This window comes from Pongo pygmaeus, chromosome 7, assembly GCF_028885625.2.
Source record: "Pongo pygmaeus isolate AG05252 chromosome 7, NHGRI_mPonPyg2-v2.0_pri, whole genome shotgun sequence".
NCBI classification, from domain to species: Eukaryota; Metazoa; Chordata; class Mammalia; order Primates; family Hominidae; genus Pongo; species Pongo pygmaeus.
In genome coordinates, this window is record NC_072380.2 from 23,345,501 (window position 1) to 23,357,863 (window position 12,363).

The 12,363-nt window shown below is 40.9% G+C and overlaps 1 protein-coding gene across 6 annotated transcripts in view; it reads left to right on the top strand.

The window, feature by feature from the left end:
* Nucleotides 1-12,363, top strand: part of CHMP7 (charged multivesicular body protein 7) — a 37,183-nt gene that overhangs the window by 2,214 nt on the left and 22,606 nt on the right. For all 6 annotated transcript variants that reach the window (XM_063669358.1, XM_054498033.2, XM_063669359.1 and 3 more), the window contains one exon: nt 907-994. Coding sequence is in view for 2 of the 6 variants with exons in the window: in XM_054498033.2 (XP_054354008.1) it covers nt 907-994 (88 nt within the window). In the remaining 4 variants the exon portion in view is untranslated. The remainder of the gene's footprint in view (nt 1-906; nt 995-12,363) is intronic.

Genomic DNA, 12,363 nt, shown 5'->3' on the forward strand with positions numbered 1-12,363 from the left:
CTAAAAACTGTCTCAGTTCTTCTTTCCAATCTTTATACCTTTTATTCATCTTTGTTGCTGAATTGCCTTGGATAGGATTTCCAGTACAATGTTAAATAGAAATAGTTAAAGCAGACATGCCTATCTTTTTCCATATCTTAACACATCTAATTAATCACCATTAGATATGATGTTAGTTATGGTTTCCTCATAGATGCCTGCTGTAGTTTAAATGTCCTCTCTAAAACTCATGTTGAATTTTTTTTTTTTTTTTTTTTGAGACAGAGTCTCGCTCTGTCGCCCAGGCTGGAGTGCAGTGGCCTGATCTTGGCTCATTGCAACCTCCACCTCCTGGATTCAAGCAATTCTCCTGCCCCAGCCTCCCCAGTAGCTTGGACTACAGGCACACGCTGCCGTGTCCGGCTAATTTTTGTATTTTCGGTAGAAACGGGGTTTCATCGTGTTGCCCAGGCTGGTCGCGAACTCCTGAGCTCAGGCAACCTGCCCGCCTTGGCTTCCCAAGGTGCTGGAATTATAGGCTTGAGCCACCATGCCCGCCAATTTTTTTTTTTTTTTTAGATGAGTCTCACTGTGTTGCCCAAGCTAGACTGCAGTGGTGCGATCTCGGCTCACTGCAACCTCTGCCTCTGGATTCAAATGATTTTCCTGTGTCAGCCTCCCGAGTAGCTGGCATTACAGGCACGCACCACCACCACACCCAGCTAATTTTTGTATTTTTAGTAGAGACGGGGTTTCACCATGTTGGCCAGGGAGGTAGGGCCTTTAAGAGGTGATTTAGCTCATGAGGGCTTCATCTTCATGAATGGATTAACGCTATTGTCTCAGGAGTGGGTTAATTTTCATGCGAGTGGGTTCCTGATAAAAAATAATGAGTTTGGCATGATTTCCTCCCTCTCTCTCTCCTAGGCCTGCTTCGGCCTTCTGCTTTTCTGTTGCGTGGTGACCCTCACCAGAGGACAGCTTCATGCTCTTGGACTTCCCAGCCTCAAGAACTGTAAGAAATGAATTTCTTTATAAGTTGCCCAGTCTGTGGTATTCGGTTATAGCAGCAGGAAATGGACTAAGACAATGCCCTTTATCAGATCAAATTCCCTTTCATTTCTACTTTGCTATTTTTACCATTAATAGAATGTGAAATATAACAATAACAAACAATAACGTTTGACACATTGAAACGTATCAAATGTTATTTTTTGGCATCTATTGAGATGATTATATTGTTTTTCTCTTTTATGCTATTCAAATGTTTACTCAAATTGACTTTCTAATGTTGCACCTACCTTGAATTCCTGGGTTAAATTTCGCTTGTCATGATGTATTATCTTTTTTACATATTGCTAGGTTTGATTTGCTAATACTTTCTTAAGCATATTTTTGTGTCTGTATTCATGAGAGATATTGATTTATCATTGTGTTTTTCTGTAATGTCTTTCTAAGTTTGGGTATAATCATTATTCTGACTTTATAAAATAAACTCAGTTTCCTGAGAGTCTTATAAGATTGGCATTATTTCTTCTTTCAACGTTTGATACCATTCACCAGTAACACCATCTGGACTTGGTGATAATTTTGGTTGTTTTTTTTGGGGGGGTATGTATGTGTCTGAAGGTTTTTGATAATAAATCCAAATCCTATAATAGATATGAATTTTTCAGATTTTCTATTATTTTATATGTCCGTTTTGGCAAGTAAAAATTTTCAAGTCATTTGTCTCTTTTATCTGAGTTCTTAAATACATTGGCATAAAGTTGCTCACAATATTCCCTTATTATCCTTAGCAATCATAGTGATGTCCTCTCTTTTATTTTGATAACTTACATTTTGTCTCTCTCCCTTTGATGAGTTTCACTAATGATTTTATTATTCTTTTCAAATAGCTATGCTGTCTATGTTAACTTTATTACTTTCAGGGTTTTTCCGTTTTCTATTTTATAGATTTTCTCTCATTATTGCCTTTCTTATACTTATTCTGGGTTTATATTGCTCTTCTTTTTTTTTTTTTTCCAATTTTTTTGAGACAGAGTCTTGCTCTGTCTCCCAGGCTGGAGTGCAGTGGCGTGATCTTGGCTCACTGCAACCTCCGCCTCCCAGGTTCAAGCGATTCTCCTGCCTCAGCCTCCCGAGTAACTAGGACTACAGGCGCCTGCCACCACACCTGGCTAATTTTTTTTTTTTTGTATTTTTAGTAGAGACAGAGTTTCACCACGTTAGCCAAGATGGTCTCAATCTCCTGACTTTATGATCCCACCTCGGCCTCCTCCTAAAGTGCTGGGATTACAGGAGTGAGCCATTGTTTCCAGCCTGCTCTTCTTTCTTTAGCTTTTAAGTGGAAACCTAGATCATTGATTTCTATCCTTTTTTCTTTACTAATATGAGCACTCATACTCTCTATGTCCTGCTGTAGTTATGTCCTACCAATTTTGATATTTTGCATCACCATTTAGTTTGAAATATTTTCTGATTTCTACAGGCTTTCTTCTCTGACCCATGGTGGTTTAAACTGCAAACATGAAAGTCTTTTTTGTATGTCTTATTGACTTCTAATTCAATTTCACTGCAACTAAAGAAAGTGCTCTGTATTATTTCAATCCTTTTAAATTTATTAAGACTCTTCGTAGGCCCAGAATAGGGTGTACCTTAGTAAACATACTATGTGCACTCAAAAAGAATGAACATTCTACAGTTGTTGGGTATAGTAGTCTATGAATGTTTATTAAGTCAAGGTGGTTGATAATTTTTTCAGATTGTCTGTGACTTCATTGATTTTTATTTTTTTTTATTTTTTTTATTTTTTTGACAGAGTCTTGCTCTGTTGCCCAGGCTAGAATACAGAGGCACCATCTTGGCTCACTGCAACCTCTGCCTACCAGGTTCAAGCAATTCTCCTGCCTCAGCCTCCCGAGTAGCTGGGATTACAGGCACCTGCCACCATGCCCAGCTAATTTGTGTATTTTCAGCAGAGACGAGGTTTTACCATGTTGACCAGGCTGGTCTTGAACTCCTGACCTCAAGTGATCCGCCAACCTCAGCCTCCAAAAGTGCTGAGATTACAGGCATGAGCTAACATGCCCGGCCTCCATCTTTTACTTTCAATCTATCTGAAGCTTTATATTTAAGGTGCATATATTTTAGACAATAATTTCAGCTTGCTTTTTTTTTTCTAGTTGAGGAAACTCTGCCTTTTAATTGGATTGTTTATTCTGGTTACATTTGTTGTTGTGGTGAAATTTGGAAAGTTCAATCTGCCACAATGTCTTCACACATTGTTTTTAAAGGATATTCTCAATGAGTGTGAATAGTGAGTCAACAGCTTTCTTTCACCATTTCACACATCCTGAGCCTCCATTGTTTTGAGTCAGCTGTCGTTCATATCTTTGCTACTTGTGAATGCACAAAATTTGCTCTGTATGATTGACTATGATGTGTCCAGGTAGGGTTTTCTTTACATTTATTTTTATGAGGGGTTTATGAACTTTTTGAATCTGTAAGTTGATGTGTTTTCACTACATTTGAGAATATATCAACTTTTTTTTTCTTTCATCTTTTCCAGCCATTTCTTCTTGGTTCTGGTTCCATGTGTACTGCATGATATTGTACCACATGTCACGGAGACTCGCTTCCTTGTTTTCTTTCAGTTTCATTTTCCCTTGTACTTCAGATGGAATGATATCTATTGATCTCTTTTCAAGTTCACTCATTCTTTCTTCTGTAATGTTCAATCGCTCTTAAGAAAGTCCAAATAAATTTTTCATTTCAGAGAGTGGAATTTTCAGTTCTAAAATGTCCATTTGGTTCTTGTTTTATAGTTATCATATGTATGCTGAAATAGCTTATCTTCCACTCATGTCAACAATCTTTTCTGTAGACCCAACATATATTTTGTAGCTCCTTAAAAGAGATTCTATTATTAATCAGCATTAAAAACCACTGTGAAGACAGAAACTCTACCTAGAAGAATGAGGTTTTTATGGTTTGGGTTTTGTTTTTTGGGATAGGGCCTCACTCTGTCACCCAGGCTGGAGTGCAGTGGTGCAATCATGACTCATTGAAGCCTCGACCTACTGTGCTCAAGAGATCTTCCCACCTCAGTCTCCTAAGTAGCTGGGACTACAGTCATGGGCCACCAAGCCCAGCTAATTTTTGTACGTTTTCTAGGGACAAGGTTTTGCTGTGTTGCCCAGGCTGGTCTTGAGTTCTTGAGCTCAAGTGATCAGCCTGCCTCAGCCTTCAGAATTACTGGGATTACAAACGTGAGCCATTGTGCCTGGCCGAGAGTGAGTTATCTAATGAAGAGTAACAATAACAGAAAATGTTTACGAGCTCCTGCATACAATAATTTCACAAGTATTTATTGAAAATTGATTACATACCAGGCAAAATGTATGCAAAGATTAAAATCTGCCATACCTGCTGTGGGGGACTTGCACACTAGTAGGGAGACAGTAAAACAACTGTAATAAAGTGTGATTTGGCAGGGCCTATTAAAAATGATTCTATCAGCCGGGCACGGTGGCTCACGCCTGTAATCCCAGCACTTTGGGAGGCCGAGGCAGGCGGATTACAAAGTCAGGAGATTGAGACCATCCTGGATAACACAGTGAAACCCCGTCTCCACTAAAAATACAAAAAAATTAGCTGGGCGTGGTGGCGGGCGCCTGTAGTCCCAGCTACTCGGGAGGCTGAGGCAGGAGAATGGCATGAAACTGGGAGGCAGAGCTTTCAGTGAGCCGAGATTGCACCACTGCACTCCAGCCTGGGTGACAGAGCGAGACTCCATCTCAAAAAAAGAAAAAAGAATTCTATCCCCAAGAACCTGTATTTTTAGTTTGGAGAATAAAATGCTTAGGATAATTAGGAGAAAGAAGGTAGAAGGTAGGAGAGGAGAAGAGAGTGGAAGAAAGTGAACTGGGGAATGTCTCAGACCTTATTTACAAAGGAATCTTAAGGAAAACTCAAAGACAACAGGGAAGACAAAAAAGGAAAAGAAAAAAAAAAAGACAACAGAAGAAATTTTAGCCTATGACGGCCGGGCACGGTGGCTCCTGCCTGTAATCCCAGCACTTTGGGAGGCCAAGGCGGGCGGATCACGAGGTCAGCAGTTTGAGACCAGCCTGACCAACATGCTGAAACCCGGTCTCTACTAAAAATACAAAAAAAAATTGGCCAGACGTGGTGGCGCGTGCCTGTAATCCCAGCTACTCAGGAGGCTGAGGCAGGAGAACTGCTTGAACCCAGGAGGTGGAAGTTGCAGTGAGCAGAGATAGAGCCACTGCACTCCAGCCTGAGCGACAGAGGGATACTCCGTCTCAAAAAAAAAAAAAGAAAAGAAAAGAAAAAGAAAAAGAAATTTTAGTCTATGACACCAATAGCTACAGCACACAGTAAACACTCCCTAATTCCTAGTCAGATAAAAATAAAACCTCCCACTAACAGTTCTGTTTCACTAAATTCCTTTTATCCAATCCATCATGTTCATAATACAGGAAATAAACAGAATTGAAGGCAGAAATTTGCACTACTATAATAATAGTTGGAGACTTCAATTGTCCCACTTTCAAAAATAGAACCATCAGAATGAAGATCAGTAAGGATATAGAGTACTTGGACATCACTATATACTAATGGAAACTAAAAGACATAAAAAACGGTTCACCACAAACAGAAGCATACAATTTTTCTCAAAGATACGTGGAATATTCTCCAGGATAAACCATAAGTTAGACCACAGAGTAATTCTTTATAAATTTAAAATAACTGAAATTAAAATATCTCTTCTGATCACAATGTGACACACTAGAAATCAATATCAAAAGGAAAAGAGTAAACTCCTCAAACATGTAGAAATCAACAAGCTTTTAAATAACCAACGAGTCAAAGAGGAACTCATACAAGAAATTAGAAAAGATCTGGAGATAAGTAAAGCAAAAAACACAACATACTAAAACTTATGGGATGCAGTAAAAGCAGTGCTAAGAGGAAATGTTACCATGGTAAATGCTTATATCAAAAAGGAAAAAAGACCTAAAATAAACAATCTACACATTAAGAAACTAGGAAAGGAAGAATAAACTAAATCCAAGGTAGCGGAATGAAGGAAATAAAAAAAAAAATAGAGGAGAGATTATTTTAAAAAGAGAATAGGAAAACAGTAAAGAAAATCAATAAGCCCAAAAGTTGATTCTTTGAAAAGATTAACAAAATGGAGAAATCTTTGGCTTGATTTATTAAAAAATAAGAATCCTCAAATTACTAAAATCAGAAATGAAAGTGGGACATTATTACTGCTTCTACAGGAATAAAAAGGGTTAGAAGAGAGTACTATGAAAAAATGTATGCCAAAAAACCACAATTATCTAACTAAAATGAACAAATTCCTAGAAACACACAACCTACCAAGACTGATTTATAATGAAATAGAAAATTGGAACAGACGTAACTGGAAGGAGATTGAATCAACAATCAAAAACTTCCCTGGACCAGATTTGTGTCCAGCCAAATACTTAAAGAAAAATTGGCTGGGCACGGTGGCTCACGTCTATAATCCCAGCACGTTAAGAGGCCGAGGTGGGCAGATCACAAGGTCAGGAGATCCAGACATCCTGGCCAACATGGTGAAACCCCGTCTCTACTAAAAATACAAAAATTAGCCGGTCGTGGTGGTGCACGCCTATAGTCCCAGCAACTCGGGAGGATGAGGCAGGAGAATCGCTTGAACCCAGGAGGCGGAGGTTTCAGTGAGCCGAGATTGCGCCACTGCACTCCAGCCTGGTGACAGAGAGTGACTCCATCTCAAAAAAAAAAAAAAAAAAAAAAAAGAAAAATCAACACCAAGTTTTCTCAAAGATGTGAAAAGGAGGGAACCCTTCCTAACTGATTCTATGAGGCCAGAATTGTCCTTACACCAAAGTCAGGCAAAGATACTACAAGAAAGAAAACTACAGACCAATATCCCTTATAAATTTTGCTGCAAAAATCTTCAACAAAATAATAACAAACTGAAACTAACATTTACAGATTTTTATTTATTTATTTATTAAAGACAGTCTTGCTCTGTCACCAGGCTGGAGTGCAGTGGTGTGATCATAGCTCACTGCAGCTTTGAACTCCTGGGCTCAAGTTATCCCCTCGCCTCAGCCTCCCAAGTCACTGGGACTTTAGTTGCATGTCACCACGCCCAGCTAATTTCTTGTTTTTTTGTAGAAATGGGGTCTTGCTATGTTGCCCAGGCTAGTCTCAAACTCTTGGGCTCAAGCAATCCTCCTGCTTTGGCCTCCCAAAGGGCTGAGATTGTAGGTGTGAGCCACCATGCTGGTTCTGAATCAAACATTTTAAAAAGTATTATACACTGGTCGGGCGCAGTGGCTCACTCCTATAATCCCAGCACTTTGGGAGGCTGAGGCGAGTGGATCACCTGAAGTCAGGAGTTTGAGACCAGCCTAGCCAACATGGCAAAACTCCATCTCTACTAAAAATACAAAAATTAGGCTGGGCGTGGTGGCTCACACCTGTAATCCCAGCACTTTCAGAGGCCAAGGGTGGTGGATCATCTGAGGTCAGGAGTTCGAGACCAGCCTGACCAACATGGAGAAACTAATTAGCCACTAAAAATGCAAAATTAGCCAGGCCCGGTGGGCATGCACCTGTGATCCCAGCTACTTGGGAGGCTGAGGCAGGAGAATCACTTGAACCCAGGAGAGGGAGGTTGTGGTGAGCCGAGATTGCACCACTGCACTCCAGCCTGGGCAACAGGAGTGAAACTCTGTCTCAAAAAAAAAAAAAAAAAAAAAGCCGGACGTGGTGGCTCACGCCTGTAATCCCAGCAATTTGGGAGGCTGAGGCGGGTGGATCATGAGGTCAGGAGATGGAGACCATCCTGGCTAACACGGTGAAACCCCGTCTCTACTAAAAAGTAGAAAAAGTAGCCGGGTGTGGTGGTGGGCGCCTTAGTCCCAGCTACTCGGGAGGCTGACGCAGAACACCATGAACCCGGGAGGCGGAGCTTGCAGTGAGCCAAGATCACACCACTGCACTCCAGCCTGGGCGACAGAGAGAGACTCCATCTCAAAAAAAAAAAAAAATTAGCCGTGCTTGGTGGCGGGTGCCTATAATGCCAGCTACTGAGGAGGCTGAGGCAGGAGAATCACTTGAACCTGAGACAGGGAGGTTGCAGTGAACTGAGATTGTGCCACTGCACTCCAGCCTAGGCAAAAAGAGTGAGACTCCATCTCAAAAAAAAAAAAAACAAAAAAAAAAAACGGATTATACACCATAATCAAGCAGGATTTATTGCTGGAATGTTGACATGGTTCAACATACGAAAATCAAGGTAATACAGCACATTAACAGAATGAAGGACAGAAACCACATTATCCTCATCTCTTTTTGTTTGTTTGTTTTTGTTTTTGGGACAGCGTTTCACTTTGTTACCCAGGCTGGAGTGCAGAGGCTTGATCATAGCTCACTGCAGCCTCCACCTCCTGGGCTCAGGCAAGCCTCCTACTTCAGTCTCCCCAGGAGTTGGGACTATAGGTGTGCCACCATGCCTGGCTTTTTTTTTTTTTTTTTTTTTTTTTTTTTTTTTTTTAGTATAGACAAGGTCTCCTTGTTGCCCATACTCATCTCAATTGATGCGGAAAAAGCATTTGACAAAATTCAATACTGTCTCAAATAAAAATGCTCAACAAACTAGGAATAGAAGGAAACTAGATAGACATAATAAAAAACATATTTGAAAAATGAAAACCAACATAAGGATGAAAGACTAAAAGATTTTTGTCTAAGATTAGGATCAAGACATGGATACCTGCTTTCACCACTTCTATTCAAGATAGTACTAGAAGTCTTAGTCAGAGCAATTACGCCAGAAAGAGAAATATGCTCATTCAAATTTGAAAGGAAGACATAAAATTATCTCTGTATGCAGCTGCCATGATCTTATACATAGAAAACCCTAAAGATTTCACAAAAATTTATTAGAATGAATAAACAAATTTGGAAAAGTTGCAGAAAAAATCAATACACAGAAATCAGTTCCTTTTCTATTCACCAACAATAAACAATCTGAAAAGAAAATTAAGAAAGCAATTCCATTTACAATGGCATGATAAAAATACTTAGGAATAGACTTCACCAACAAGGCAAATAACTTGTACACTGAAAACTACAAAATGTTCCTGAAAGAAATTAAAGAAGACATCAATAAATGGAAGGACAGTCTGTGTTCATGGATTGGAAGACTTAATATTAAGATGCCAACACTACTCAAAGCAATCTACAGATTCAATGTGATCACGATCCAGATACCAATGATGTATTTTTGCAGAAATAGAAAGATCCATCCTAAAATTTATATGGAATCTCAAGAACTCTAAACAGCCAAAACAACCTTGAAAAAGAAGAACAAAGCTGGAGGATTCATACTTTTTTTCAAAACTTAACTAAAGCTATAAGAATCAAAGTAGTGTGCTACTGGCAGAAAGACAGACATATAGACCAATGGAATAGTATAAAGTGCCCAAAATTAAACCCTCACAAATATGGTCAAATGATTTTTGACACAGATCTCATAACCACTTGTGTTAGGCCATTTTTGCATTGCTATATGGGTAATTTATAAAGAAAGGTTTAATTAGCTCATAGTTCTATAGGCTGTACAAGCATAACGCTGACATCTGCTTGGCTTCTGGTGAAGCCTTAGGGAGCTTTTATTCATGGGAGAAGGTGAAGTGAGAGCAGGCACATTATTTGGTGAGAGTGGGAGCAAGAGAGAAAGGAGAGAGATGCTATACCCTTTGAAACGACTAGATCTCGCATGAACTAACTGAGCAAGAACTCACTTATCACCATGGGATGGTGCTAAACCATTTGTATTAGTCTGTTCTCATGCTGCTAATAAAGACATACCCAAGATGGGATAATTTATAAAGTAAAGAGGTTTAATTGACTCACAGTTCCACATGGCTGAGGAGACCTTGCAATCATGGCAGAAGGCAAAGGAGAAGCAAAGGCACATTTTATATGGCAGCAGGCAAGGAGAAGTGCAGAGAAAAGAGGGGGAAAAGCCCTTTATAAACCATCAGATCTCATGAGAACTTACTCACCATCATGAGAACAGCATGAGGGTAACCACCCCCATGATTAAACTACCTCTCTACAAATCAAGATGAGATTTGGGTGGGGACACAGCTAAACCATATCATTCCACCCCTGGCCCCTCCCAAATCTCATGTCCTCCCATTTCAAAACACATAATCATGCCCTGGCAACAGTCTTAACTCATTTCAGCACTAAATCAGAAGTCCAAGTCCAAAGTCTCATCCGAGATAAGTCAAGTTCCTTCCACCTATGAGTCTGTAAAATTAAAAGCCAACTAGTTACTTCCTAGATACAATGGGGGTATAGGCATTCAGTAAATACACCCATTCCAAATGGGAGACATTGGCCAAAACAAAGGGGCCACAGGCCCCATGCAAGTCCGAAATCCAGTAGGGCTGTCATTAAACCTTAAAGTTTCAAAATTATCTCCTTTGACTTGATGTCTCACATCCAGGTCATGCTGATGCAAGAAGTGGGCTCCCAAGGCCTTGGGCAGCTCTGCCCCTGTGGCTTTGCAGGGTACACCCCCTTGTCCTGGCTGCTTTCACAGGCTGGTGTTGAGTGTCTGTGGCTTTTCCAGGTGCATAGTGCAAGCTGTTGGTAGAGCTACCATTCTGGGGTCTGAAGGATGGTGGTGGCCCTCTTCTCATAGATTCACTATGCAGCACCCCAGTGGGGATTCTGTATGGGAGCTCTGACCCCACATTTCCCTTCTGCACTGCCCTAGCAGAGGTTCTCCATGAGGACTCCACCCTGCAACACACTTCTGCCTGGACATCCAGGCATTTCCATACATCCTCTGAAATCTAGGCGGAGGTTTCCAAACCTCAATTCTTGTCTTCTGCACACCTGCAGGACCAACACCATGTGGAAGCTGGCAAGGATTGGGGCTTGCACCCTCTGAAGCCATGACCCATGCTGTACATTGGCCCCCTTTAGTCATGGCTGGAGTGGCTGGGATGCAGGGCACCAAGTCCCAAGGCTGCAAACAGCAGGGGTACCCTAGGCCTGGCCCAGGAAACCAATATTTCCTCCTAGGCCTCCAGGTCTGTGATGGGAGAGGCTGCCATGAAGACCTCTGATATGCCCTGCAGACATGAAGACATTTTCCCCATGGTCTTGGTGATTAACATTTGGCTCCTCATTACTTATGCAACTTCTTGCAGCCAGCTTGAATTTCTCCTCAGAAAATGAGTTTTTCTTTTCTATTGAAATGTCAGTCTGCAAATTTCCCAAACTTTTATGCTCTGCTTCCTCTTGAGCGCTTTGCCATTTAGAAAATTTCTTCCTCCAGATACCCTAAATCATGACTCTCAAGTTCAAAGTTCCACAAATCTCTAGGGCAGGGGCAAAACGATGCCAGTCTCTTTGCATAGCAAGAGTGACCTTTACTCCAGTTGTCATCAAGTTTCTCATCTCCATCTGAGACCACTTAGCCTGGACTTCATTGTCTATATATCACTATCAGCATTTTGGTCAAAGTTATTCAACAAGTCTCTAGGAAGTTCCAAACTTTCCCACATCTTCCTGTCTTCTTCTGAGCCCTCCAAACTGTTTCAACCTATGCCTGTTACCCACTTCCGAAGTCGCTTCCACATTTTTGGGTATCCTTTGTGAAAGGAAAATATCTTGGGCCCCCAAAATCACTAAGCTAAAGTGAAAATTCAAGCTGGGAACTGCTTAGGGCAAAACCTGACTCCCATTCTATTCAAAGTTATCCCTCTGCTCACATTGATAAATGCACATCTGATTGTCTCCTTTGGAAAGGCTAATCAGAAACTCAGAATAATGCAACCGCTTATCTCTCACCTATCTGTGACCTGGAAGCCCCCTGTGATGATTAATACTGCCTGTCCACTTGATTGGATTGAGGGATACAAAGTATTCTTCCTGGGGGTGTCTGGGTGTTGCCAAAAGAGATTAACATTTGAGTCAGTGGGCTGGGGAAGGCAGATCCACCCTTAATCTGGTGGGCACAATCTAATCAGCTTCCAGCCAATATGAAGCAGGCAGAAAAACATGAACAAGAGAGATGGGCCTAGCCTCCCAGCCTACATCTGTCTCCTGTGCTGGCTGTTTCCTGCCCTTGAACATGAACGTCTGACTCCAAGTTCTTCAGTTTTGGGACTTGGACTCACACTCCTTGCTCCTCAGCCTGTATACAGCCTATTGTGGGACTTGTGATCATCTAATTTAATACTTAAGAGACTCCTCTTTATATATATATCCTGTTAGTTCTGTCCCTCTAAGATAACCCTGACTAATACA